Genomic DNA, 24,342 nt, shown 5'->3' on the forward strand with positions numbered 1-24,342 from the left:
ATATGTGAGTACAGGCCATGTTTGATTGGTTAATGGAAAGGATCACTCTAAAATGAAGTATGTATCAGATGAAAGACCATTAAAAACTGTCCAGGAATATAGGTGGATTTATTTTTTTTTAGAATTCTTCTAACCGAGTAAAATTGTGTTAAAAGATCAGGTTCTATGGTGGTCTGTTGCGATAGAGAAAGAGTCAGTTACGTCACATCTATACTTTTTGCCTGAAATAATTCATGTTAAAGTCAAATCAGCAAATGCATTCATAGATCTATATGTATTTGCATTTTGAATGATGAAATGTAGCAGTCTGATGTGTGTTAAGGAGCAAAAAACTTTTTTGTGAAAAACTGTAAAAATAAAAATCCAATTATTTTCCTGGACAAATTTTAATGGTCTTTCATCTAATACATACTGCATTTTAGAGTGGTCTTTGCCTTTAAGGTGCTTGCTTTTCAGTCTCAATAATACAAGGCATTCAATCCCATTGTCAGCCACGGATCTTTCACTAATATAGTCTTGCATGAAGTTACCTGGAGACCACTCCTCTTTCACCAATATAACACTGCACATGTGAGAGAGTTTGCCAGAAAAACTCACCAAAGATCTGTGGTTAAATACATTGTACATGTATGATTGTCTCTCCTTTCATAATCCTTTCTGAGGTACAAAGCTGTGTTACCTGTCTCCCCTTTATAGCTCCACACAGCATGTTTACTCTTCATAGCAGCTGTTGGAACTTCACCTAAATAGTACCAAAATCATATAAAGTATATACAACAAAAATGTAGCAATAAATACCAATTTACAGGTATGTTGAATTGTGTTTAAGAATAAATTGGTTGCGCAGGTAAAATCTAATTTTAAAATTAACCATTTACCATGTTTCGTTTATTTTTTTTTTGTTATTATCAAGAAAATGAAATTTACTGTATTTTTCAAGTGACATATTTGCTTGATTCATCGTTATTACAGGGGCACTTAAAATTAATGAATTTTGAGTAATTTCTTATCAGAAAAATTTAAATGTTGGCATCCAAAGTATCATATTCTTCTGAAAGTGCATGTTTATAAACCAAACCTAAATATAGTATTTAAAACAGTCTACTAAGCAATATAGACAAAGATCTACATTTAGTTGTGTATAAACCAAACCTAAATATAGTATTTAAAACAGTCTACTAAGCAATATAGGCAAAGATCTACATTTAGTTGTGTATAAACCAAACCTAAATATAGTATTTAAAACAGTCTACTAAGCAATACAGACAAAGATCTATGTTTAGTTATGTATAAACCAAACCTAAATATAGTATTTAAAAGTCTACTAAGCAATATAGGCAAAGATCTACGTTTAGTTGTGTATAAACCAAACCTAAATATAGTATTTAAAACATTACACTAAGCAATATAGGCAAAGATCTACGTTTAGTTGTGTATAAACCAAACCTAAATATAGTATTTAAAACATTACACTAAGCAATATAGGCAAAGATCTACGTTTAGTTGTGTATAAACCAAACCTAAATATAGTATTTAAAACATTCTACTAAGCAATAAAGGCAAAGATCTACGTTTAGTTGTGTATAAACCAAACCTAAATATAGTATTTAAAACAGTCTACTAAGCAATATAGGCAAAGATCTACGTTTAGTTGTATTGTTGAAATCAGATTTCTGTTTTCTTTTCCCCAACAAATCTAGATTTAAAACAACTGTCTATGACTTAAAGATTGCCAGCTGATCTCCTGAATGTATCTGACCTTTCTTGGGGAAACTCCTGTAAACTGTGCGTCCATTGAGAGGCTGAACTGGTCTGAAGTTATCCACCACTGTTTCCCTCTCCATATGTGTGTCTTTGTGATGACTGTGTGAATCAGCACTCCTTAGAATTCCCCGCAACAGCCTCAGCTGGAAAATTCAGTGAAAATCCTGGTATTTGAAATTATTGTACATTGGACCATGAATTAGAAGTCGCTCACTTTAATCAGTTAGGATGGTAACATACAGATTCAGCTTTCATGGATGCCCAAAAGAACTTGTCAGTTTTCCAGGTCAGATTTTTCAATCGACAAAGTCCAGGTCAAACCTAAATAAATTTTGTGGTAGAGCTAAATGGTTAAGATTATGAGGTTTTAAGTGTATGCTTTTATTCAAATATTATAATGAACTTACTGTTTCAGCAGGATGTAAGCTAATTCTTAAAAACTTCAAACAAATTTTTGTAACTTAATCACTTTGTCTTATTGTAAACTGCGCTTTGCAGCCCACTGAATATGAAGCCAAGAGAACATAATCTAGGTTTACAGGATACCAAATAGAGTTATCTTCCCTTGTGGTCTTCAGCAAAACAGCACGTCTGCACTTAGCAATGTGGATTATGAGATCCTTACTCTTGGCTATGAGAGAGAGATGGCAGAAAGTTATGTAGCCATTTGTACAATCTTTTGTAGATTAACAAAAAATCAGTTTGGTCTCAATAATCAGAAATCAAGAACATAAAGATCTCAAAGCTTTTTCAGTGCATATGTACATAGACGTTCATGGATGATATATAGCAGGACATGCAGCAGATTCCTACCTGACGTTTAGAAATGTATTGTTTCTCTTCAAAAACTGTCCACACGACACTCTCATAGCATCCGGGAGTTGTCAGAGAGCCATTATATCTGTAGTATCTGCTTGTGGAGCTGGGGAGAAGGTCCGTGAGGTGGAGAACTTCTATGGATGTGGTGTCTTTCTCATCTGTAGAAGCAAATGAATGAAGGTATAGACAGATTTGTTTGCATCAGCATCTGTAATTCTTCAACTTTCCAACATGGACTGATAGCTCATTTTTTGAGATCTGAAAACATTTTTATATAATATGAAGGTCTTCAAAAATCACATTGTACGTCCTTATCATTCCAATATTTGTGTTAAGGAATGTCAGTCTCATCTTGAAACTACAGAACGTGAAAACATGTTTTTGCAAATATAATAAGTGTAGAGGGTTTTGTGCTTAATAAAGAACAAAAACAAAATGATAATTCTGTAGAGCGAATGTTGTTTTATGATATGAAAATGCCACTTAATTCCTAACCTGGATCTTTGACATCTTGTACAGCTTTTAAGATGGGCTCCAGTACTGGGTTATCATCATCTGAAATCTGGAAAAGGAAGAGTACAAGGCCTGTCTAATTCTGGACCAAAGTCAGACATCCCAGACAGAATTATATTAAAGCCCTGGTTGTCTATGATAAATGAGTTTCATGAATCGGTACAGTAGGATACAGGGTTCTGCCATGTCTATAAAACTCTGCCTGTCTGCCACCCTTAGTGTATGGAAGGCCATTTCTCAATCATTACACTTATCACCATGACCTGATGTTCCAGTTCTATCATCACCTTAAAAATAGATTTCTCTCACACTGAATCTGTAAGGAAATCTCTGCCATGATCAAGGTCACGGGTAAAGAACTCTCTCACATCACCGTGCAGACATCACACCATATGTAAGTGCTTCAATACCATATTTCACTTAAAGTTTGCTATGTTAAAAAAGCACTTTCATTTTCAATTTACTTTAGTCACCAATGCATGCAGCCATACAAATGAATTTATGGTGTTTATAAACTTGGCAGGTATGTAAACCCTAAGGGGTTCATTATATCCCAATATAAAATAAATTATGGTGTATTGATACCTATAGACTCAAAAGAGTTAACACAAATGAATTTTAACAATATATATATATATATATATATATATATATATATATATATATATATAAAGAGATAATAGTACCCATTGTATCTGTGGCTGCACTGTAAAACAAGTAAACGTAACGCATGTAAATGAGATGAAGTTCCACAGGCATGAATCTTTTTTAATTTATTTATTTATTTATTTGATTGGTGATGTACTCAATAATATTTCACTTATACAACGGCGGCCAGCATTATGGTGAGAGGAAACCGGGCAGAACCCAGGGGAAACCCAAGGCTATCCGCAGGTTGCTGGTAGACCTTCCCACTTACGGCCGGAGTGGAAGCCAGCATGACACAAGCAAATATAGATGGTGTATTACAAGTATAACATGATGTGGTGGCTTATCAAGTGTGCATGCCTCGGGGAAGAACCTGCTGGTTCTCTGATCAGTGCATGTATCACATTGGTTAAATCAGATTGTGTTATCATAATAAATGGTCTCGCCTGTTCATCCCTACACAAACTCCCTCCTCAGCTGCTGTCTGCTTTAAAGTCCTCTTGCAAGTAACCCATTGCATGTTCTGATGCAGTCTGATCTGTACAGCTTGAGTAGTGTCTAGTTAACTGACACATTTCAAAGCACATTATGTGATGATTTTTCTCAGCTGTATACCACTTTTTTACCACTGAGTTGGTTAATCTTTTGTCGTATTCACAAAAGAATTCACTTTGAAGGGATTCTTTCCCTGCTAATTTAAATTAAAAATTATCTTGAAACAGTAGTGTTTGTGAAAAACTAACAGGGCAAACAGTGTAAAGCTCAAACAAGACAAGAACCAGTATGGTAAAACTGAAATCACATCAGTAAAAAAATTGGACAGAATGACCCCTTTGTTGTGATAGTTTGTTGGAAAAACTTTTTTTGCTGTTGTGCCATTTATGCAAACAGTGCCTGAGTAGTTATTGTTTTGTAACATAATGTATATCATGTAGAGAAACAAGTACATACATGACTAAAAACATTTCATGTTGGGAAAAAAAATCAACCCTTCAACTGTGCAAATGGTAACTTTGGAATTTTATTGATCCATATATATATAAAGATACAAGCATGGGTTGCTGTTTTGCTGACTGGCCTACATACATGTATAGAATTTAGCTTTAATACAAAAAGGTGCAGAAAAACAATGAGGATCAATGTACATGCATGTATAAAAGAAGGAATCTTTGTACACATATATATTTGTACTCCATTCATCAGATGAACTTCACCCTGACTGTGTGTATTGCTGAGTACCCTAGAAAGTGCTGTTGAGTAGTCCAAAAATTGCTTGTTGCACATGAAAATAGTCATAACTGGGCAAGGCTCTGAAGTAGTTTTGATTTTAAATATATACATATGTCTGATCAAACAAAAAACCATTAATCCATCAGCAAGGTATGAAATTTTTAAGTATATTTGGTTGTGTTTATTTCCACTGTTATTGATTATATTCCTCCAGCTATTTTGCCAAGATGGAAAATACTAGGATTTTGATTAGGAACCTAGTATACTTACTGTGTATAATGTTCCCAGCACAGCCAGCCCCATGGGGCTCTTCATAGCTTCTCCAATAGATGAGTAGTTCATGTAATCATAGGCAACAACATGGAGCTGGAAAGCGAGGAAATGATTATACTGCTTTACAGATTATTTGAGAACAAAATAAAGTTCATTTTGCCATGGTAGGAATGTAAACTTATAATAAGTGGAGCGCTTAGCATTGTTATGAATTTTATTGGCCACACATTACCAGTGGCAGAAGTCATCAGTCTTAATGGCACCATCTGTGGTGATGTAATGAAGTTAAAGTGCCTGTATTCCTATTCACACAGAACAACTCAGAATGAATAAATGGCTGGGGTTTGTTGCCGCAGTGACAGTATTTCAGCCTTATCGTGGGGACAAAAGTGACATGGAAACAGCAATGCAAACATGCACGTACAGACGTTAGATGCTCTGATACTGTGGGAGCGACAGGTGCAAGCCAGACGTGCTGGTTTCATGTCAGGCTCTTTTATAGCTCATTTATAGCCTGCCTGCATGATATTGTTTAAGTGCGTTATGTGAAATATCAATTACATAAGAAACGTACGTGAATAAATTTAATGGTATGTAAATGGTATGTTGCAAATTTTAAATTGAAGCAATACACATATGGTATCGTCATATGTTTCAAAGAGCATTTCTGGAATGCATTGTAATTCTCATTACAACCTACCTCCATAGGATATGAATGACCATCAATCTGATGTTCAGAGCCTTTGTGGTTGTTTTTTCCCCAGTGGAGATGGAACTGGGCAATCCTGTAGTTACTGGGCAACCCTCCCCCCAGTACATAATAATCACCAATTGTGTTTACTTGCACTGTGGAAGGAAAGTGGTCAAGTGTTTCTGTCAGGTTTCCTCTCACCATAATGCTGGCCCCCATTGTAGATGGGATATTTATTATTTATTTCTTTATTTATTTAATTTGTATTTTACACCGTACCAGTACTCAAGAATATTTCATGTGCTCGATGACCAGCATTATAGTGGGAGGAGACCAGGCAGAGCATGAGGAAAACCAATGACAAACTGCAGGTTGTGAAATAGTCTTCAACAAGGCCTAAAACAGCAGTGAAATAGCCAAATACAACTGCAAATGTGGTCAATATTTCTTTCAGTGGCACTGAAGAATTAAAGACATCTGGGTATGTCTCAGAGACATCGCAAGCAAAATAAAAAAAAAACATACTGTTGAAGATGGGATTTCAAATTTGGGTTACCAGACATTGCAGTTCCACCATTCCTGGTTATACAAATTATGCTGACATTGAATTGTGGTATCATCTTAGGAGTAATTAGCAGTGATGGCTTTGCCATGTACACCACATCATTTAGGGCTGACACTGACAACTACCCTTTCTTAAAATATGAATGACACCACTTCGGTGTCAGTCTAATGTGACAGGGTGGGGTGTCATGTTTGGTCTTTTTGGCATGATACTTCAGTGGTGGTAGCACTTTGGCGGCATAGACTCTCCCTGCCACAAGAAGACACAATTTATATACACACACACCTAGTGCCTCCTCATCATCATAAGACTGAAAATTGGTTAAGTGCAATGTTTTATCCCAAGCAAACATAAATATGTATAATTTGAATGAATGGACGAAACCTTTTTTGTAATCGGGGAACTCTACATGATATGTCAAGACTTCCAGCATTTCAACTCTATTTCCTACAGAGTTAGTAAACCTGATGAGAAACCTAAAATGTGTACCACTTTAGTGGAATATTTTATGTTGACAACAAATAGATTCTAACCGAAATGGATCCAGAAGACAGTTAACAGTTTTGTTTGATTCACAGCTCGAAAACAATGCAAGGTTTGTCCTACATGTAGTTCATTCATCAGTCTGTGTGTACTTACGTGTGTGACCATTATGTATGAGGATCATCCTTCCCACAGCGTCATGCGGCATTTGTAAGTGGACTGCCGATAAGGAGGAATCAAACTGTGCGTGATCCGTGTCCACGTTGATTGGTGACTGCTGCCGGCCACGGCAGTGTTTGAAGTGCTCCGGCCATTTGTGGTATCCTGTTGCGATATGACATGTATTTTAAAATTTTGTGAAAAAAAAATGAGAAAAAAAAAAAAAACTCACAATTCTGCTTCATGATTGTGCTTCAGCTTAGAAACAATTTGAATACTGAAACAGCTATTTGTGGCTAAATGAATTTGTCAGAAGCTTGTCAGAACTTTCCATTATTGAGGCCAGAGTAATTTCAGCCCCTTATTGGATACAGCTGTGCCCTTATACTGGATGCCTATTATGATAGAACTTAGAATTTTCTCAATTATGTTGCAAAATATAGCAACAAACTGAGATGTACAGCTAGAGATATGTTTTTTTTATAATGACCAGTGATGCTTACCTCCGGAACTTGAGCTAGATCTTGTAATAGACGGCAATCTTACCCTCATATTAAATAAAACAAAATTATTTTATACATGGTGAAAGTGTTTTTCAGGTTTAGCCAACTTTAAAGTGTAATGGTATGGATAACCTTTCTTGAATCCAAGCCTTATGGACTGTGTATGCATTAGGATGAACGTAAATTGTAACTCTTTATTTTCAGAGGGTAAATTTACAAAATGAATACTGTCAGTTTAAACCGTTCTTCTCAGAGGTCCCCCAAGACATGGGCATGAAACCTTTCACAGGGTTTTGTTTGCTCGCACTTGTGACCAAAACAGCTTTAAGAGCTACATAACTTTTCTTACACATAAGTACCATATTTTGTCTGTCTGCTTTACGCATCTTATGTACTCTTTCAATGTTATATTCTCGGCTGCAAAGAAGGAAGGTGCCATTTCAGCTGATATGGATATGCACTGCTGAAATTTAGATGTGTTCTTAATACTTTTGTCTTCAGATATTTGCACAGTCCAATATTCCAGTGATGCATTTTAGACATGTTAATTGGCCCTATTTGAACATGTGGACAAACTGATAGAACTATTATATCATTGAAGCTCTAAAGTCAAGGTTGGTGTTGCTTGCATCGGTGTGTGAAGATCAAATTGACAAGATTGTTGTGGTACAACTGAACACCTGGTGTTTGTAGCTTTCCTGCTTATTCTTTTGACATGTAAGATCCATATGTTAAACAGCTACTACTTTCTTACTGTCTTTCAGAGCTGCATGGACAGAATAAATCTCAGTCTCAAGGATTGCTTGTTAGGCCGGTTTAGGCTTATAGTAGTGTAGTATAGGATTTGTTGCTCAGAGACGAATTTCCTCTATGCTTTCCAGTTTGCCAAGGATACATGTACATACTTGGTCGAGGGGTCTAAGAGCTTTTCTGTGTGTGTATGTTTGGGTGGGAAGGGGGATGGGGGTGGGTTAAGGTCAGGAACTTGAATTTTGTTGGAGGTAAGACTTTAAAAACAACATACATATGTATCTCATTGCCCTGTAAGATTTTATGATCCCAATAATCACCTTGACCAATTCAACTGTAAACTACATGTGTATTGTACAGGTACCACTAGTACAGATATTGTACAAGTACCACTTATACAGGTATTGTACAGGTACCACTTATACAGGTATTGTACAGGTACCACTCGTACAGGTATTGTACCGGTACCACTCGTACAGGTATTGCACAGGTACCACTTGTACAAGTATTGTACAGGTACCACTCGTACAGATATTGCACAGGTACCACTCGTACAGGCATTGTACAGGTACCACTAGTACAGATATTGTACAGGTACCACTTATACAGGTATTGTACAGGTACCACTCGTACAGGTATTGTACAGGTACCACTCGTACAGGTATTGCACAGGTACCACTCGTACATGTATTGTACAGGTACCACTTGTACAAGTATTGTACAGGTACCACTCGTACAGATATTGCACAGGTACCACTCGTACAGGCATTGTACAGTTACCACTCGTACAGGTATTGTACAGGTACCACTTGTACAAGTATTGTACAGGTACCACTCGTACAGGTATTGTACAGGTACCACTAGTACAGATATTGCACAGGTACCACTCGTACAGGTATTGTACAGGTACCACTTGTACAAGTATTGTACAGGTACCACTCGTACAGGTATTGTACAGGTACCACTAGTACAGATATTGCACAGGTACCACTCGTACAGGTATTGTACAGGTACCACTTGTACAAAATCCAAAAAAATACCCTTATTTACTTATAAATCACATTAATCAAACTACCGGGGTATTAAAGTGTCTTACCACCCGGATGATCTTCAGTATATTTACACATGCACATACTTCTGTTGATTTTAAGTTGTTAGAAAATTGCAGTTTGTTCTTAAGAGTCTGGAATGTGGAAATCCTGACACATGCCCTTGGCATTGTGTCTGTATATGAACAGGAGTGTGTTCTCAAGGCTTTTGTAAGCACTGTGGCACCAGATCGGTTAATGTAAACCTAGACAAGTGGCCATCTAGGAGGGTGAATGGTGAATTAGCCTTTACTAGGTAAACACTGTAGTCATTCAAGTATCAAGGGATGGCCACATGGCTTCAGCTTTAGACTAGGTCACCCCGTTCTTCTGGGGGCTGCATGACTTAAGGTACGGGGATTTTTGAGTCACTGAAAGTGAACTACTTGTCTGTAGATTCATATTTTCTTTGACATGAAAAACTTGGTAAGGGAGACCTTAAAAAGCATTCAAAAACATGCCTTATTAGGTATAAAAATAACTTGAAAAGAAGCATGGAAGATTTCCTTCAAAATGTGAAGTATGTTAAAATATGGTAAATCCTAGCAAACCATCAAGGAAAAGGATATTATTAAATAGTATAGGGAGTGAAGTATCTGATAAACGATGAGACGTAATACCATCGATGCCAAGGAACGACATTTTCAGCGAAGAACCACTATTTATATCAGAAAATGATTAAAAATTGACTCTCAGGAATTTAAGGGATAATCTGTGAAAGACTTTTTTTTCTGTAATTGTGTCGCTCAAGCCTGGGGTATTATACTTGTATATATACCAGCTCAAACTTTATACCATTTGCCTGTGTTCATGACCAGGTGTCAAATTTTTTAGGTGACATTATTACATGTATCACTGGTTCCTGAAGCCGCCAGCATGTTAACTTGGTGAATACTAGTTAAATTTTGCATTTAAATAATTGCATGTTAAAAGTAGTTGCCATGAGTGCAGGGATGCACTTACAAAATGTGAAAGTGGACTTTCACTCTTTGGTTACTAGTATTTGTTGATCATTAATATTTCTGGGCACATATCACGCACCTAATGTGATTAAACCAAAACTTGATTGTGTCAGGTGACTAGGTAACTTAATTGAACCTTCAACATATGGTCAGGGCCTCTGTGGCCAAGGAGATTAGCGCAGTTAACATGCCGGTTTTGTGTTTTCTTTAAATTTAAGTCTAAAGCCAGAGCCCAACTTTATCCTGCCTAAAACCACCTTATCTTGTTATCATGTCGCATTTCTCAGGTGAAGCTGTATACATATTTTTAGTGTGGATGTTGATCTCTTATCTTTAGTGTTACCTGTATCTAGTGGTATGTTTACCCTGCTGGAACATTCAGGTCAAGCACAGATGTTACAGGTCACTGAGGTCAAGGACAAACTTACCCTTTTCGCCTGAATAACTCCAGTCCACAGATAAAGCTGAAAGTGAAAAAAACAGAAAGAACCAACATTAAGACAATAATAAAAAAGCAGAAACGAAAGTGTATTAATATGAATAAGTGTCAGTAAATTTATGTTCATCAGAGCATAACTTTCCTGCACCTAATTAATTGTTGAAGTGAACTCCTGTCAGTTTCTGACGCGCTTGCTATGAAAGTCGCTCACCCATGAGATACCCGTGAGTTCACGTCTCCCGGTCATGAAACTTTTGGCTTAAGGGTAACTAGTAATAGCTGTATATTCATTTAAATTCATTCATTCAAACCTCCATAGCAGATTAAGAAGCCCTTCCAATGTCCCTCTTAACAATAACCTGTTCAGTTCAACTTTCAAATGAAAGCCGCATCCGTTAGGTTTATTATTATTGGACTTATTAACAACAATTTGATGGCTTTGGCTTGTGACTAAATGTCACCAGTGAAGCATGATATCCGTGAGTTTTGCCCTGTTCCAGACTACATTGGTCATGACAATTCTTTGTGTGCAGCCTAAAGTACCAGTTATATCCAGGACCAGCTTTTTGCATTGTGACACCAAAAGTAACACTGGACTGTACCTTGGAGGAAGCTTAAATTACACATGTATAATCATTGCAGGTCATCAGTGAATTATTTTGATGTCTTTGATTGGTGTTGTACGCTATTTCTTGTATGATGATGGCCAGCTTTATTGCGGGGAGGAAACTGTCCGATGGAGACCCACTTCCATCCACAGGTTACTGATAGATAACCTTTTTAACACTGACATATATTCAAATATATGAATTCCTTTGAAATAATAGTCCTCAAATTTTGAATAAATTCAAATATGCCTTGTTTCATGTGCATCATCTCATTGTATGTAAGTTGATTCTATGAGAATGTTGTAGTATTTAACAGCATTATCGGTGGCAAATAGCAGTAAATGAAACATAGACATGGAGTCAGCGATTAGAAAGAGTCGTCAAGACTGTTCAGGTTTAATGAGGTATAATAATTGCATTCGCTTGAGTTCAGAACCCTTGAAATATTACAGCTTGAAGGCAGGAGAATTTATAATGATGACACAGTAGATCTGATTTGAGAGCCTGAAGTATGACCTGTGGGTTATGGGCGAACAGTTTACCGTAGACAACTTACCAGCATTTTATTCACAATAAAATGCACTTTTCCTTTATGAGTGGACTAAGATACATTTTAAAAAATGTAAAAGCATTGACAACTTATGACAGATATGTTAAGGAGAATGACTCATGTCTAAATGCTACAAATAGATGGCAATTAGACTGCGTGAGAAATCATGACTTGTAGGAAGATACTTGGGTAGTCCTGCAAGTTACTTTAAGAGTTGTTAATTCAGATACATGTAAGAGTGCATGAACATAATGCACCTCAATTGTGTTGTTTTTGGAGGCTGTAGCCTACTGTTTTCACCTTGGGATATGAACTTGATATTATACGCAGGAATTGATCTGCAGAATGTGGATTATGTGCCTTTTGCAGTAATATTATATCTCCCTAATCTCAGGTATGAACTGATTCTTTAATAATTATGTTCCTGCATGAGGAAAACAACATCATAATTATGAAAGTTGAAACTGCCTGTTCTGCCATTATGCTATGGCCCCAGCATAAAACCACTGTAAATTATACCAATTATAGATCTGTGTTTTACAAAATCTGTGAATTTGCGATGAGGATGGATGAAGGAGACACTTAATTCATCAGGCAAATTGTGTATGTTGGCTGCCCAACATGTGTTTAAATGAGTGTTGTGTCTTTTTTCTCCTTTCCTGAGAATCTGGCACATATTTCACTGAGTAGGGTTAAAAAAAGAAGGATCACTTCTACTTGTGCTCAATACACTGTGTGCTTAAGTGAAACACTTGTTACATTATCTTTAAATTTGAGATCACAAGTATCATTCTTAATGATAACAGCCAGTGCATCAACATGCACTTTTAAAGGTAGTAAACAAACTGAAATTGGGTGCATTTGTATAACAGAATCATGTTGTTACAGAAAAATTTAATATGAGCTGAAACATCAGTCTGATAATGTTTAATTTGTGCATTGACATGCCCTGGCAAGTTGTGGCCTGAACTGCTTCCTACATCTTCATGGTTGGCAAAGTTACTTCAGGCTTTGCATATTGCTTGTTCCTCTTGGTTTAGAAACAATGCAAATATTAATTGCAGTTTAATACAGTGTCTCTGGATAACATGCAGCTTAATCTAGTTTTATAGGGTATGCATATGCTGCTAGGTACATGCGGTGTTGTATCTGAAACAACTTTTACAAACTCAACAGTGAGAAATAAAGCACACTGATCTGTTTACTCTGACTAAATCCTTCCTGGGATTTGTTGTAAATTACATGAGTGAAGTTGCACAGGTGTATATACAAGTAGCGCGCGGAATGGCCTCCAGCACTGACAATTGCATGGCGTTAGTCACGTCTTCACATTGCAGTTTGAGGATTAAAACAACTGCCACCAGTGTGCAGTATATCATTGCAGTAGTTGAAGGGTAGTCTGTTGTACTGCTCAATAAGGATATGATTGTCTGGTATTTATTTGATACTAGATAAGCTGTTGGTATGAGAATCATTACTGGTAGGCTTTTAAATTATATCGACCTAGGCTCTTTTGAACATTTCAGGAGCTAAATCATTTGAAACTGTTAGCTTTGAACTATAAATAAAAAAATTCAAGTTTAAATGTCAAGAGGAAAGCTACTGGTAGTGTTTTGTATTGAGGTACACCTTAACACATGCTGCCTACAGACGTATAGTGTCTCATGGTTAAGTCCACTTGTACGTGTATGTAAGAAAAATCCTGTTAAAGACATAAACTTTCATTGCTGTACCTGAAACCATTAATTGAAGCAGTTACATGTTCATAGTATGGAGTATAGGTTAGTTTATGTAAATGGACAAATTCGTGTTTCTGCTATGTGTCTTTCACTGTTAACTTTATCACAGTGTAAGGCCATTGTTTGTTTGCACAAGTGTTTCATGTCACATGGGTGTGATTTTAATGTCTCTTGGGTGTTACATTAATGTTGCAATGATGTTTAAAGGTGGTAAGTAATTACACTACCTGTTCAAGGCAAAAAGTTGTGTGCAAAATAAAGTATCTTCATGTTAGATTAGGACTGTATGGAAGCAGACAAATTCCCAGAAGATTATCCACGATGTGACTTTTTTGCATAGTGTTGCTAGTTTTGTGGCTACAGCGGACCAGTCTATTTATGAATCTGGTGACCTGACAAGCTGTTTGATGAGATGTGCATTACCTCTAACCATGGTCAGAGATGTTAGCGATATTGGAATGCACGAACCAAATTCTTTCCCATGCATGGCCTTATTTAAAGGTGCACTGAGTGAAGTACAAGCTGGTACCTGGACTTAAGATCTTTGTTGACAGGGGTCTTGATAAAAAGAGCTGACATGTTATAAGGCTTGGCTACCACATGTGTATCGTCATAATCAGGTACACGCTTATTACAAGGCAATAAAGCTATAGGTGTAAGACAGAGAGACCTAATGGACAAGTGTCAGTTTCAATATAGGAGTTTTCTTGATGTCTGGCATACCTGTCTCAGTAATAAATTTTCAATTGTCATGCAGGAATTGGTGCATTTGTGTTAACAGTAGTATTATGAAAATATTAATGGCCATTGTTAGAAAGCAAATGTATAGCACATGGATTTGTATACTGACTACATGGTTTGTAAACCAGGCCTTTTGTATGTGTCCTTTAGTACAGTTTGTCCATTGCGGTCATTAACATGTATTGCTTGCTCTTTTTATTCTTTAATTGTTTGTATTAGTATTCATACCCATGAACTTTCAGTTCAGGCTATGTTAGCTACAGTTAGGTCTGTTTAAATGTAAGAAAACAACAGTGTGCTTATGTGTGATACCTAATTGAAGTTAATAGAACTTATAATGGATGATTTCTCTCTAACTTGAGATCAGTGCTGTATATGGAGTGGTTTTTCCACTTTGTTCTATTACGTTATCTATATAAATCACAACTTCGTCTGGAGTCTATCCTGTTGCATTTGGCATAGAAAAAAGTCTCTCACATTGACTGTAATGAGAATAGATCTGATGCAGGTATGGAGAAAAGCTACATGGAATGCAGTTTTTCTTTAGGGTCACTCTGTGCAGATTGACCAATCTTGCCAGCAGTGATTATCATCAGTAAAATTCAAATCTGCATTTAGGAGGAATGAATTTTAAAAAATTTAACCTTATCTTACCTGTGTTTGGCAAGTAGAGAAGTCCCACAACCAGTAATACAATCAATGACTGCTCCATGTTGACTGACTAGCGCCTTGTGCATGCACCCGTGGCTAGGACTGGCCCCCTTCTCAGCTGGAATGCCGTTGTCTGACTGCCGGATAGCTTCTCTTAGGGCTTCACTTGTCTTCTACTGGGCCGTGTGCTGTCTTTTAATCCGCACAAGGAATTAGACCTCACAGTTGTTTCCTTGATAATGGCTACCTGTGTAAAAGCAGGTGATGATCACTTCCAAATTTAAATGTCATACTACATGCAAAACTGAACTAAAATACAACTTTATATGCACATACATTATATACATGTAGGCCAGTGAAAACTTTTGATTTGCTCAAGAACTTATTACCTGTCTTACAGTTTACAATATTGATTTTCATGTGTAACTTAGCCTATTACAGCAAAAATTGTCTTGTGAGAAATATATAGAAGACGAATTCAAACTTTCCATAAATGCTGAATATTGTGCTAAGTTTTAGGTGCATAGATGTTATTTCTAGTTAGAACTAGTTATTATCTTTAAAAAATTTATGACAGTAAACTCTAAAGATTTTTTACATGCACACATATTTTAATACCCCCTGCATAATTCTGTGCTTTGTTACTGTATTACAGTGACATCCTTGTTAAAATAGTTTAAATGAAATATAGTTACAGTTGGTGCATGAGGAAATTGTGGTTGGATTGGGTGACTGATTTTTTGTGTGATTAAGATGGATGTGTCAGTGCTGCTTCCTGGGGATAAAATACAACTATATAAGTCTTCATGACTGAAATAAAACATGTTCTCTTCTGGCAACAGACGAGTTAATAAGATGCAGCTTTAAAGCTAAATGTAACACTTAACTAAAGTGAGGGTCAAAGTGCAATCTGGAATGCAGGTGTGCAAGTACATTTGTCGCCCTTACCTGAATTGACAAATTTTCCAGGCAAGCTTTTATATACCTGTATATGCAGTATGATGACTTTTGACCAGACTGGTGAAACGTGTATGTTTGATCCTCGACTATGAATTAGATATTCCATGACTGAACATAGTGCTTGTCAGTTATCAGGATTAATGAGTGACGATATTAGATGCTGTATTTAGGAATAGTTGTAAGGTATCCTCTTCTCCATGTCAGCTGTTAATATCTGTCCATTCAGTGGATGTGCTGTGTTAATTATACCTGGATATTCATCCTAGCGGAACTTACTGTCATCCGTCCTGGCCCTAACTGCCCCATTAATTACCACTAATGCCTCAAGCCTGTCACCCCCTGACCAATCTCTTACAGATGTCTACTTTTTTCCAATGGATTTTCTTTATACAAGTATCTGCCCATTACCCGTAACTTTTTAAGAAAAAAACATAGAATCAGATTACAAAGTAGTTCGATTTTGAAATGAAATTATATTTGTTTGGTATTAACTATCTCTTTGACTAACTGTTTTGCAGTCAAACTTTTGGCATTCTAACTTTTATTGTGGGCAATTTACTGAACGACCTGAGGGCTAGACGATTTTTGTAGGATGTTGCAGCTATTGTGAATTTTCACCTCTTAACCTCTGGGCTACACTAGAAATACAATCCAACAAAACAGTGCTGTGATCTTGAATTAGGAGCGCATGTAGTGAACATCTTGTAAATTTAGTAAAACAGATATGGTCAAGATTTACAGCCAATTACTCAGCAGTCCCTTAAATGAATGGTACATTGATGAATGAAGCAAATCATTCATTACTCATATTTGAAACTACATTGTATGTGCACATAGCAAATATAACCTCATACTGTAAGACTGCATCTGAATCAACTCACAAATAAAATTTTCCATTTGACAAAATGGCTACTACATGCAGTCATGAACGTTATTATGATGTTGGGGCAACATCAGTGTAATACTGATGGTGCTGGTATTATATGGATAGGGCCAGCTTTGACCCAGCTTTTCAAATCCTTCATTAGCATTCTCTTCACTTTAGGTGCATACCTTCAGGCCAGTTCAGTGAATCAGATTAACTCTCTGATATGTGCAAGTAGGGGCCTCTGTGGCTCATTTGGTTAGTGCGCTAGCACAGTGTAATGATCCAGGAGTCTCTCACCAATGTGGTCGCTGTGAGTTCAAGACCAGCTCATGCTGGCTTCCTCTCCGGTCGTAAGTGGGAAGCTCTGTCAGCAACCTGCGGATGGTCGTGGGTTTCCCCCCGGGCTCTGCCCGGTTTCCTACCACCATAATGCTCGTATTTAGTCACCTATTTAAGGGTCACCAATCAAATAAATAATGATTGAAATGTACTTAAGGTGGTGTACCTGTATTTTTTTTTTTGTATGGGAATAAGACCTGTTATGATGCTTTCTGTCACTGAAATGTAAGACCTTCAATATGACTTTCACTTCTACATGTATTTTGGATATTTTATGGATTGTATATTGTGCATGCAATAGTTCCACCTGCTCGGCATTAAAAGTGTACTTAATATGTGCACCATATCACGTTTTATCTTTTGTAGGTGAACAACTTTCATTAGAGTTCAGTCCACTGACAGCATTTTATGAAGGTTTATCTTGTCTTGCACAGAAATGTAATATGTCATGTTCCTTTCAAAGAAATTAAAAAAAAAAAATGGTGGTCAAGGCAATCCATCACCAGCTGAGTGTCTGATGATGTAAAAGTGGGTGTGTTTTATTGGCACTCCAACACAGCTATATGGAATAGCCAAATGATGGATGTCCTGTAAGGTTTAGTTGTGATGGGAGGAGGGGTTATGTTAAGGTATGTATAAGCAATACTGAATATGGGCCCTATTTGTACCTACCTGTAGTGAGGGGTCAACGTAAGCTACCCTAAATCCTCAGCAAATTCCACCAGTTAAGTGTAACTTTAGATGCAGTTTGAAAACACAATTCATACCATATTAAATACTAAAACATGTTACCCAGATATGGGAACCTTACAGAAATCATTAAATAATCTGTCCTGATCAGATATTATTCCTCTAATATGTCAAAACATGGTCAAATTGTTGAGAATTTAATGTGTATGCATGTACTGATTAGACCTCATTTGTACTTACCTGTATGTGTAGTCTGTGTTAAACATCCCAGGAAATATAAATAACCAAAAAAGGGAAGGGCAGTCAAGGTTAAATAAGTGTAAAGTGAAGGACCATTTAAATAGACTATGCAGTGTTAACACTTTTTTCTCAGCTGCTGACCTCAAGAGGAGTCAAATTTGACAGATTAGGTAAATGCCTTGGGGAGTTAAAGGGCTGGAGGAAGTCAGAATAGTGGCTTACGGCGCAGGGTACACTTGGGTTACAGCCAGGTGTGTTGTGCAGAGAGTCAACAGAGTGCCATGATCTGGCAAACAGTTCTATCAGGGTTACAACATAGTTGGCCAGGTAACCAGAAGAACTGGAAAACCTACATTAATCTTTCTGTCTCGTGCGTGCAGTTCAGACAGAAGTTACCATGTCAACCCTGGTCTCTTTATCAAGATAGTTAAGGTGTTAATAGCGGGATTGCCAATCTCTACCTGCAGGGAGGAAAGGTGGCTACTGTTAATTGTTAAATAAAAGTTTTACTGTATTTGAGCTGAAACTTTGTGGGAGCAGGTTGTGGTTCAGTGGGTACAGGCTAAGAGAGACAAGGTACTGGTTCAAGGTTCTGGTTGACCAGTCGTGGTCAGGGAATGTGGAGGTTCCCTTGCTCTCATAGCGTTCCAGGCCTTGGTGACCATACCCGGTTGACAGCGCTCAAGTGGCTGTTTGCACAATCTAACATTTCTTGAAGACCACTTATCTTCTACCAATGTTGTGGGCATATCTGTATGTTACGTGTGGGAATATTCATCAGTAATTTACCAAAGGTCAGTGGTTTATGCTGGGTACTCTGGAGTGCCCGGATTCCCCCACCCATACAGTTGATACTATCGTACATGCATATGTGAAAAATTCTTGCATATGGTTTTAAATAACAATCAAGTAAATAAAAAAAGTACTAATTTTGCCTGATTCTGATGGTGCTTTTCATCTCACAAAGAACAATGAAGCTAAGCTATTTACTTTCAAAAGGGAAAAAGTAAATTTTTGCTTCAAGAGTAATATTTTATGACAAATGTGGGGGCAAAGTTTTAAGTCAAGTATGGTTACATCGGTTATAGGGTCTAGCAGGATTCAGGCATGAGCATCACTGTTATATTTCCAAAATGTGCATATGGTAATTTTAACTTTATAGTGAAATAAACTTGTGGAGAATCATTATACTTTAAGTTGTCACAAATGGGTGTATAGTCTTTAGAAGCTTGTTTCACTTCTATGTATGAAAGGTGAATGGAATGTTGCTAATGCATGTACATTTACTTGAAAGAGGAATGCAGTGTCTCTGGTGCTACCTTGTCTCTGTGTGGTTAAGTTAGCAGCTGTGAAACAGGCCCTTAATTGAAATTGCTGTCATTAAATAATCACTGTAAACATCATGATCCTATATCATTTTGTGTGAGAACAAACTATTAAATATGACAGCTTATAATAATGTAATGAGAAAATCTTAGTCCATGTTTGTATAGGACCATATGGAAAAGTGAAAAGAACCATTTGATCATTGTCAAGATTGCCTCAATCTCGATTAGATCTGGTCTTTGACTATATTGCATACAAAGTTGGGGCTGCATGAACAACTAGTCATGCTCATCAGGAATGCCTGAGTGTCTTTGTACATTTGAAACTTACAAATCTGCATCTAATGTCAGATTTTCGAACTGTCATTCACCTTAATCAAGCTTGACTCAGATGATTTTGTATTTATGTAAGTTAAACACAGATAGTTACAAATTCAGAATGAAAGTATATATATATATATATATATATATATATATATATATATATATTATGAAAATGACACTAAAAATAACTAGTCTATGTCAAAGATGTAAGCTGCAAATTGTTTCTCAAAGCCAACCTCCACTTTTCTCCAGTATGTGGACATAGGTCTGTAAAAAAAAAATTAAAAGGAGCAAAGATTGTTTTATATGATAGCTGACTGGATTTTGGATAAGGGAATTTGCAGAAAAATGTGACTTTCATTGACAGATGAATGTTTTAGATGTTAAAGTAGTTATTGAAACCACATCAACCCTTTCACCTTCAAATACACAGGTTTATGTAGGTGTGTTGCACACATTCCTGTGTTCGTCAGGTGATTATAGGGCCTGCTCAGTTTGTGTGGAAAGTGCTGATGGACAAAAGTCAGCGTGCATAGACACAAAAACATCTGTAATCTTCTACGCAGCTTTTGTACCCTCACACACAATTTAGGATTTTGGGGGGATATCACAAGCCAAAGATGTTAATTATGGAGCAGTCATGGACAGAGATCTTTCAGAGATGACGTGAACAGCATGCAGTCAAGTTTAAGTGATTTATTGCTAGCTGAGTGCCAGTGAATGTAAATGAATAGTGTGTATAGGATATCGGCAGTTGGCCCATACTGCCCCACCCTATGATAGGCTTGTAAGAACTGTGCCATGTAGATCAGATGTTATCATGAAACAGGGAAATTCTGGCATATGTAAAGACATACTGTTTTCACTGGTATATAAAATGATTTAAACAAGACCAACAGGAATCTAATTTTTGAAATTTGATTTCATTATGCTTTCATTTTTTTTCAGATAACTGTCCTTATATATATATATATATATATATATATATATATATATATATATCCTTGTACATGTATCATTGGAGAGAGTAACAAAGACTGCGCGCCCCCCCCCCCCCCCCCCCCCAACCCCCCAATACTAGTTCTGGGCTTTAGAACATGTAGGCTACATTTCCTGCTAGGGCTAGATGTCTACCAACGATGCAATTTGATTCATCTGCCTGGTTTATACTCTAATCACATCGTCAGCTGACTCCAGTTCTAAACCACAGGTGTGTACTGAATGCTGATGGCCTCAGGCAAATTAGTACAAACTAACAGCAGTACAATAAAGTCATCACCTTTGTTAAAATAAAACAGGGAACTGCACCCAGTAAACTAGCTAGTGCAACGTACTGTTGAATAGTTTAAGTAAAAGTATAAACTTGCTTAATTTTGCTACTTTGATTTTCTTTTATTTTGGCGCTGTACATATTTACTCATGTGCTGACAAATCAAAGATTATAAAACTGGAGGAAATACTTAGAAATTCAGGTACCCTCAGGATACAAGAAACTTCATGACCTTGCAAATCCTTATGAGGTTTATTTTGAATGAAAATTTATTATAGAACATTTCCAACAGTAAAGTTGGGGATTACCTGTGTAATAATAGAATTATATTCTTAATTACAGAAAAAATCTTGATTTGTTGTGTTGTTTAAATAACAAAACTTGTAAAAGATGGGCATGTAAATAGACATGAGTTGAAGTTTTGCATCCCAAAATTATTCTGCGCAACATTTCTTTACTTGTATAGCTTTGGTGCACAAATGGCATATTGCTCACATTGGTAAACATGGAACATTGGAGAAACCATTAAAATGCTATTATAACACTCCTTAATTTTGACAAATACAGTATTTACATGTACAAAGGGAAAATGCAAGAAGCAACAGACTGTTAAGCAAAACAATTTTTATCTTGTCTGTGAAAAGGCATAGCACGTGTGACTGTCCAGTAAGAGATCAGGTATATTGAAGTAAATGTTGATTACTGGTATGTCAAAAAGTATGGTACTGCATGAGTTAATGCACAGTAAAATGAGGGGAATGTTTAAGGGTTAAACACTGCTGTACTGCTGAACCTTTATTTGTACCCAACTAAATCTTGAGAATGTACAGCAGTTTAATTACGAGGTACATGTATACCGTAAATTACAGACATTGTATTAGAATCTGTGCTAATGTAAAGGTTAAAATGGTATCTCAAAAGAACATGTATGTACCGAGCTGAAGTTTTGCATTCATATGTCTGCTACAGGTGAGCTTTGGTAGCTCTTCTACTGAGTCTATTTTCCATAAATGACCCATTAATTTTGTCTCTTTAAACTTGACAACCAAAATCATAATGGTCAAGGAACATTAGTCTTGTCAACATTAGGCAGCATAGAGTTTTAGCATAGCTCCCAGTAATTTTTTGATAAACGTCACCTCTATACTAAGCTGTGCAGATTGCAGATGAGTTTTTACTTTTATTATCATAGTATTTAAGCAGGGGGGCCGGGGGAATAATGTAAATTATTGCCTTTGTGGTAGAGAATATGTTCATTAGTGAAAAGGCTGATGAATTTGTACAATTAAAAAACATGTCTATAAATCATAACTCTCAATAAGTGAACACATGGGTGTGTTAAATACCAAATACATGAAACTCAGTAAAACATGGGTTGTTGTTGTAGCGGATTGATTGCTTTGCAAGATAATTGACATTTTATCAAATTAATTAAGCAGCTGAATTTTAATTACCAAGCTAAAATAACTTGTTACCTGTCTTGTTAGCTGGTTTTCTAACAAGCCAATGTGTACTTTTGATCCTAAACTTTCAAGAAGATGCCGTGTTATATGTAAATCTGACTTGGTACAGACATATTTGTTTTCAGTAAATAAAACTCTAAACAAATAGTCTTTTGTTTTTGTCTACAAATTTACAATGCTGTAGTCCACAAATATAGAACTCAGGAGACTTTTTATTGTTACTGTGAATGATATATGCGATATATGCGAATTGAAAGCTACAGTCATTCTACAGTGTAATAGGAATTTTTGAGTTAGAGAGTACACGTACTTGTAGAAGGGGGAAATTCAAGTAGCACAGACCCACTTGATCCAAATTATTCCAATGTACATTTTGTTACATGTCAACTACACGCTGACTGAGGTATGGAAGCTAGAGCCAAGTCATTATCATGCAGACTGTTTCAACTTGGAATTATTTCAACTTTTAGTTACCCTATTTTCTCTGCATGTCAGTTTTAACTGTCTATATACCGATAGAGTCCGGCCTCTATCTACCCATTAAATCAGAGAGACATTCAGATTTCTATGAGACAAACTGTATTGTTGCAACAAGTGCAATCACATTTATGAAGTTATAACAAAGCCCTGGGTTATGGAAACGTTTATTAAAAGTTAAGCCAGGCTTAAATCTTAATACCAGTGTTGGCCTAATACAAAACTAATGGCACTTAAGTGCAGACTAAAGTTAATACCAGGCTTAAATGCTAATACACTTTTGAACAGCTGGGTACTGAAGTCTAAACTGTTCAATGCAATTAGGAATCTACTATTCCTTTAATTTTATAAACTGTCTGTACATTCATTCGGTCACCCTGGGAAATCATTGGATGCCACTGCAGATCACAAAGTCTATGTAGGCCCACTTCTTTTCTTTTGAATGTCATTGCTGTGAACACAAGTCCAGTTTGTGTTGGCTATCTATCTGGTGATACAATGGAAGGTGTTGCAGCAACCTTCGGATGGCTGTGCATGGTTTCCCCTGAGATCTGCCTGGTTTCCTCCCACCACAATGCTGGCTTTCGTTGTATAGGTGAAATTTTCTTGGCTATTGTATAACAGTCAAATGAAATAAATAATTGGAAATGTCACCCTAGAAATGATTGGGTCATAGAAACCTTGCTATAATCCAAGATACCATAGGTATGCTTTTTACTTGTGTCAATTTTTAACCCTAAGAAAGGTTGGTAGCAGCTCAGACTCACCCACTGCAGTGATTTGGAAGCCTTTTGTGAATAGGCTCTCATCAACCCTTAAAAACTATTGGGTACTGTGTGAAATTCCCACCTGTAAATAGAACGTGAAAAAAAAAAAAATTTAATGTTGACACTATAAGGTATGGTTACGGCATGTTAAGTTTTCTCCCCGTAATATATGCACATGTAGGCATGTGTGTACTTGCTGAAGTGACCTTTGTGTATCTAGTCAAGTTAGTTTTAAATTAGTATCATCATGCATATTCATAAATATGGCATCGATACAGTAACCAGGTAAATATACATTTATGTGTTGTTGACATACCTGTTTGCTGGATTTATATACACAAGACCATTAGCTAGTCAAGTATTATTCAATGTAGTATAATCGTGCAGATAGAAGCCAGTGTATTCATCATGATTCAAACTGCCATGTTAATACCTACGCCTAT

At 36.6% G+C, this 24,342-nt stretch overlaps 1 protein-coding gene across 2 annotated transcripts in view; it reads right to left on the minus strand.

Annotated features, from left to right (window-relative positions):
• Positions 1-23,929, minus strand: part of LOC135466815 (uncharacterized) — a 44,561-nt gene extending 20,632 nt beyond the window's left edge. Inside the window, exons 1-10 of one of the 2 annotated variants that reach the window (XM_064744517.1) lie at positions 23,900-23,929; positions 15,180-15,423; positions 10,877-10,912; positions 7,143-7,310; positions 5,948-6,093; positions 5,245-5,340; positions 3,079-3,145; positions 2,578-2,741; positions 1,760-1,907; positions 680-742 (exon numbers count right to left, since the gene is read on the minus strand). In XM_064744517.1, the coding sequence (XP_064600587.1) occupies positions 680-742; positions 1,760-1,907; positions 2,578-2,741; positions 3,079-3,145; positions 5,245-5,340; positions 5,948-6,093; positions 7,143-7,310; positions 10,877-10,912; positions 15,180-15,237 (946 nt within the window). In that variant the 5' untranslated portion in view covers positions 15,238-15,423; positions 23,900-23,929. Of the gene's footprint in view, positions 1-679; positions 743-1,759; positions 1,908-2,577; positions 2,742-3,078; positions 3,146-5,244; positions 5,341-5,947; positions 6,094-7,142; positions 7,311-10,876; positions 10,913-15,179; positions 15,424-22,667; positions 22,747-23,899 lie in introns of those variants that run through there. The other variant, XM_064744518.1, reaches the window with a different exon arrangement.
• Positions 23,930-24,342: the final 413 nt, after the last annotated feature.

The sequence above is a fragment of the Liolophura sinensis genome, chromosome 6 (genome assembly GCF_032854445.1).
Source record: "Liolophura sinensis isolate JHLJ2023 chromosome 6, CUHK_Ljap_v2, whole genome shotgun sequence".
NCBI lineage: Eukaryota > Metazoa > Mollusca > Polyplacophora > Chitonida > Chitonidae > Liolophura > Liolophura sinensis.